Source organism: Amblyomma americanum, chromosome 1 (genome assembly GCF_052857255.1).
Source record: "Amblyomma americanum isolate KBUSLIRL-KWMA chromosome 1, ASM5285725v1, whole genome shotgun sequence".
In the NCBI taxonomy this organism is placed as follows: domain Eukaryota; kingdom Metazoa; phylum Arthropoda; class Arachnida; order Ixodida; family Ixodidae; genus Amblyomma; species Amblyomma americanum.
Window position 1 is genome coordinate 95,781,075 of NC_135497.1, and position 5,161 is coordinate 95,786,235.

The 5,161-nt window shown below is 50.2% G+C and overlaps 1 protein-coding gene across 1 annotated transcript; it reads right to left on the bottom strand.

The window, feature by feature from the left end:
- Positions 1-346: 346 nt before the first annotated feature.
- On the bottom strand, positions 347-4,744 carry LOC144112675 (uncharacterized). The gene is made up of 5 exons (XM_077645494.1): positions 4,688-4,744; positions 1,536-2,332; positions 1,280-1,427; positions 1,023-1,211; positions 347-351 (listed from the first exon to the last, which is right to left on the bottom strand). Exons 2-5 carry the CDS (start codon positions 2,307-2,309, stop codon positions 347-349), a joined length of 1,116 nt encoding a protein of 371 aa, XP_077501620.1. The 5' UTR covers positions 2,310-2,332; positions 4,688-4,744.
- Between the last annotated feature and the right edge of the window lie 417 nt (positions 4,745-5,161).

Below are 5,161 nucleotides of genomic sequence, written 5' to 3' on the forward strand. Positions count from 1 at the left end.
GCGCAAGCCTGGCGATCGAACCGAACTAATGACTAGTGAAGCTGGCTGCTCTAGTGGCACTAGACTGACAACCGCTATTCCCTGTGTAGTGAAGTGTACAGAGACGAGCAATGAAACTATTCGTGTTGGGAATCTTGCAGCCATGCGCTCTCTCTATCTCACACACACACACACATACGCGCACACAAGCATCCATACACATTTGTTCGCCCCGTGTCAAAATCGTGTAAGAACACTAGAAACCCCACCAATTCCCCATTTATTTCATGTTGTACATGGCAAATACAGAGCAATACAAGCACATTTAGAACACACAGTTAAGATTAAAACCCGAAGACCCTAGCAGTTAACCTACAAAAATTAAAAAAAGCTTTGAACGTCAAAGGGCACTGAGCGAAACTTGCAATCGAAAAGGAGTCTTCACTGATGCTTGAACCAATCGCACGATGCAAAAATTGCGCGCGACGCGAAAACCGAACGAGTGAATACCGCAGGCTAGAAGTGACGTGGCCAGGCACCCTCAGAAAACCAGGACGCGAACGCACCTTGTTGAGGGCGGCTCCAGGATCCAGAAAACCGAAAGCGCATCGGGACTAAGCGCCGATGATTGAACGACACATGACACCCGACAAATGACTGGACGTCTTCTGGGAAGCCTTCCTGCGGGAAGCAGCAGGCGAAAATAACTTTACTGCTGTGTAATTTGTACAGAGTATGGCGATACAGAAAAATGCAAAACATTGAGTCTAACAGCTCCCTAGCAGAGTTACAAAATAAACGGTGGTCTCGGAACAAAATGAGAACAAAGCGTTTCAGAGTGAAATTACAGCCCAAAGACAGGGTAGCTTAACCAGAGACCGGGTTTCAGTGGGGCCCGATGCAATCGTGGCATGTGCACAGCCCCCGGCGTTGCAAGCAAAGCTGAACCCCGAATCCCCACAGAGGCTAGGATCACCGTGGGGCAAACGTGACGCAGAAAGAAAGGTGGAGGTGGCTTGGGTGGTCAGGGACGGGATACGTACCATGAGATGGTGTCGACTGCTGATAACCGGACGGGCCGGCGATAGCAGGAACGCCATACGCGTCCGTGGCCGCCATGGAGGTGGACGCGCCGTCGCCGGATGACGCGGCGGCAGGGGAGGCGGCGACCACAGGTGCTATGGTCTTGTCATCGTATGGTGTTAAACTAGTTGGCGACGGCTCGATGTCTACTGCAAATGACAAGTTACGAGGCGGTGTCAGTAACAGGGCCGAGAAACTTAAGCAAAACTTTGTTTACCTTGACTCGTGATAGGAATGTCTGAAGGCAATGAAGGTTGAGCAGGAACAATTGCAGAGTTGCCGGATGTGGACCCTGTGTGATGAGACTGCTGTGACTCGTCCCCTAGTGCTTGTGACGACGAGGCAACGTCCGGGATCACTGGAACCTGAGAAGAAATAAAAAAAAGGCGTATCGTAAGAACTAAGAGCATGTTTGGCAATCGTTACGGGCACAGACTCTTAAATGGGGAGCACAGCGGCAAGAGGTCACCTACGCTCTCGGTCGTCGCAGATTCTTCCATAACGTCCAAAGGCTCCACATCGAAGTCTGCATCGTCGCCCTCCCCCACGTCGTCACCAATCGAGTCCTGAGTATGCTGAGAGATGCTGGCCTGAACACTTGAACCATGACGAGCGCCTGAAGGCACGGCAGTAGACGACGCCACATTGGAAGCCCGACTCGCAGGAGACGCGGTGTGAGGGTCGGTCATGTGATCACTAGACATACTACCGTCCTCAATAATTTCGGGACTATCGGGCACCTTGATACGCGTCGCCGGCGGAGCGTCTTCAGAGTCGCTCTTGTTGGAGTCGCTAGGTGAGCGCCGCCGAGGCCGGCGGCTTCTCTTTCGTTTACTGAGCGGCGGAGATTCGGCACGCGGCGAACCCACGGGTCCAGAGTCCGCAGCACCGTCCACACTGGTCACGAGACCCTTGACCTTCAGAGTCTCGGCAGTCTTGAGGAGCGCCATGAGATCTTCCTGCGACACGACTACCTCACCGCGGTACATGAACTCGACTATCGCCCTCAAGTCCACGTAGCGCATGTCCTTCAGTATCACAATAGGGTGCTTGCAGGGATTCTCGGCAAAAAGCGCTTGAAAAAAGGGGCTGCAGGCGGAGAGGACCATCTTGTGCGCCTTCAGCGAGAGACCTTCGCACGCCAGCGTAACGTCCACCAGCGCTTCGTTAGACAGCATTTGATAGAACACGGCCAGCATGTTCGACTGGTGGTTGTTCCACTTCAGGCAGAACTGTTGGGATCCCATCTTCGTCCGAAGTGGTTGCGTGGCTGCAAAGAAAAAAAATTGCTACACCCACCCGTAGAACAGCCATGCGGCACTCAAATCTGCCACGACGCGGAGCAAGCTGTAAAACTGGCTGAAAGAACATAATCCTCAAATTCACGTCAAAATTTCAAAGGAAGCCAACCCAAAGGTCAGTGTGGGCGTCAAAAATTACAAACCCAATCGTAAAAAAAATGGGCCTAATACTTTCGTCGCAAGTCAGTGCGGCCTGGGGATAATTAAGAATGGCGAACGCCAGGTTGACAAGACGCCACGCCTGTCTTCCGTCATTAAGCTGGCCTCCCCGCCTCCCTCATGCAAATGTGCACTCGAATGGCCATATTGTCTTCCGCAGAAAATATTTCCACCGGGCAAGTTAACGTACAAAATTTTACTTAGCCGCAAAACTCGCGCCTAAAGACCCGAAACAATGAACCCCGCGATTCTAGATATTGCCCAGAATCTTGTCACTGGCCTATCAAACGCGAACTCCGCAATCTAGACGCGGCGAAGTGCACGGAACTGATTAAAAAGTTGGAATGTTGTAAATTAAGGAGTCGAACGCGACTAGGCCAAATTTCTTTGAATATTCCAAAACGGCCGCTCAGGAAAGCTGAAAACTCGGCATTTACCGCACGGAACAGTTGCGGCGAGGAGCGTCCGTCAAAGGACGGCACGAACGCAGTTGTCGGGAAAGTGTCGTAAAAATAAAAAAAATATACCTCATTGAGACGAAAACGGTATTCCACTTCGCGGAATTGTTAAAAATACTTCGGAACGGCAGTCTAGCTTCAAAAAAAAAAGCCATGACGTAGAACTATCAACGGTCTTCCCGAGGAACAAAGCGCACGACTGAAAAAGAATCCTGCAAAAATGCCACAAAAACCCATCAAAAATGGACAAATACTTGACTAAAGCAAGAATGATAATTGTACAAAGGTAAAATTCGTTGAAGTTAGCTACGAACACTTCCCAAGAGGAATTGAACATTTAAGCCTAACATACCTATACAGGACTAGGCGATCGCGTTGCAGCGGCTCACCGCAGATGCGGCCTCACAGCACGGCGCCTTCGGGTCTACTCATGACGCAAGGGCTGCCCGCCGGCGGCTAGTAAGCAAACACCAGTGGCGCCAGTAAGCGCATCGGCCAATAAGCGCCTCGACGTGCAGCCCTCTAATGGCGGAAACCTCAATAAACACTAAAAAAAGGCGACCAAACGCGACGTCAGCGAACAACAATCTTGACGGTGACACTTTGTGTAGTTATGATGAATTTGCGCTCTTATTATAGATCATTAAATAGAGTAATTATAGCCGCAAAAGTCGCGCCTAAAACGCTGAAACAATGAACCCCACCATTCTAGATATTCCCAAAATTTTGGAACAGGACTATACGGCGCGGTTCAGGTGTCCAACGATATATGAGACAGATACTGTGCCATTTCCTTTCCACAAAAAACCAATTATCAAACGCGAAACTCCGCAAGCCAGACGCGGCGAAGGGCACCGAACTGATTAAAAAGATGGAATGCTGCAAATTAACGAGTCGAACGCGACTAGGCCAAATTTCTTTGAATATTCCAAAACGGTCACCCGAGCCTCCAAGAAAAAAAAAAACGAATATCCGTAAGCAGAATTTTTGAACTGTCAGAAGAGCGCTAACAATTATGTGCAGGAAACGCGTATACATGCTATTAATGGCAGAAAGCTGAAATTAATCAGGAATGCAATTTTAATAGCCCGGCACTCCCTAAAACGGAACCGCAAAGCTCCCGCCCGCGCAATTACGGTCGAATATGGCCGACGCTTCTCCCCAGAACTAAGGCTCTACAGCGAGGCCTAGCAACGGGCGAGGCACGGCGTCTCGCCGCCATTAGACAGAGCTTGACCAACTACACCTCAAATATTTTAGAATGGCCCTCAAAGTTGGTATGGAACCTGAAAACGCTGCCCTTACCCCCGAAGGACGCCAGGAACGCGGAAAAACTCGGCATGTACCCAAGGTACGGTCACGGCGAGGAGCGTCATTCAACGCCCCGCACGAACGCAGTTGTCAGGAAAGTGTCGTAGAACTAAAAAAATACCTCACTGATACGAGAACGGTAGTCCACTACGCGGAATTTTCTGAAAATACTTCGGAACGGCAGTCTAGCTTCAAAAAACCAAGGCGTAAAACTATCAACGGTCTTCCCGAGGACGAAAGCGCCCAACTGAAAAAAAGTCCCGCTAAAATGCCAAAAACCCATCTAAATGAACAATAGTTGACTAAAGCAGGAATGATAATTATACTAAGGCAACATTTCTGAAAATTAGCTATGAACGCGTCCCAAAAGGAATCGAACATTTAAGCCTCACATACCTGTACAAGACTAGGCGTTCGCGTTGCAGCGGCTCAGCGCAGATGCGGCCTCACAGCACGGAGTCTTCGAGTCTACTGACGGGCAGCCGGCGGAAAGCAAGCAAACGCCAGTGGCGCCAGTAAGCGCCTCGGCCAATCAGCGTCTTCGACGTGTGCCCTCTAATGACGGAAACCTTAATCAACACTAAAAAATTGGAGGATAATATTTCGTTTTTGAGGAAAGGAAATGGCGCAGTATCTGTCTCACATATCGTTTGACGCCTGAACCGCGCCGTAGGGGAAGAGAAAAATGAGGGGGTTCAAAAAGAAAGGAAGAAAGAGGGGCCGTAGTGGAGAGCTCCGGAATAATTTCGACCACCTGGGGATCTTTAACGTGCATTGACATCGCACAGCACACGGGCGCCTTCGCGTTTTGCCTCCATAAGAACGCAGCCGCCGCGGTCGGGTCCGAACCCGGGAACTCCGGATCAGTAG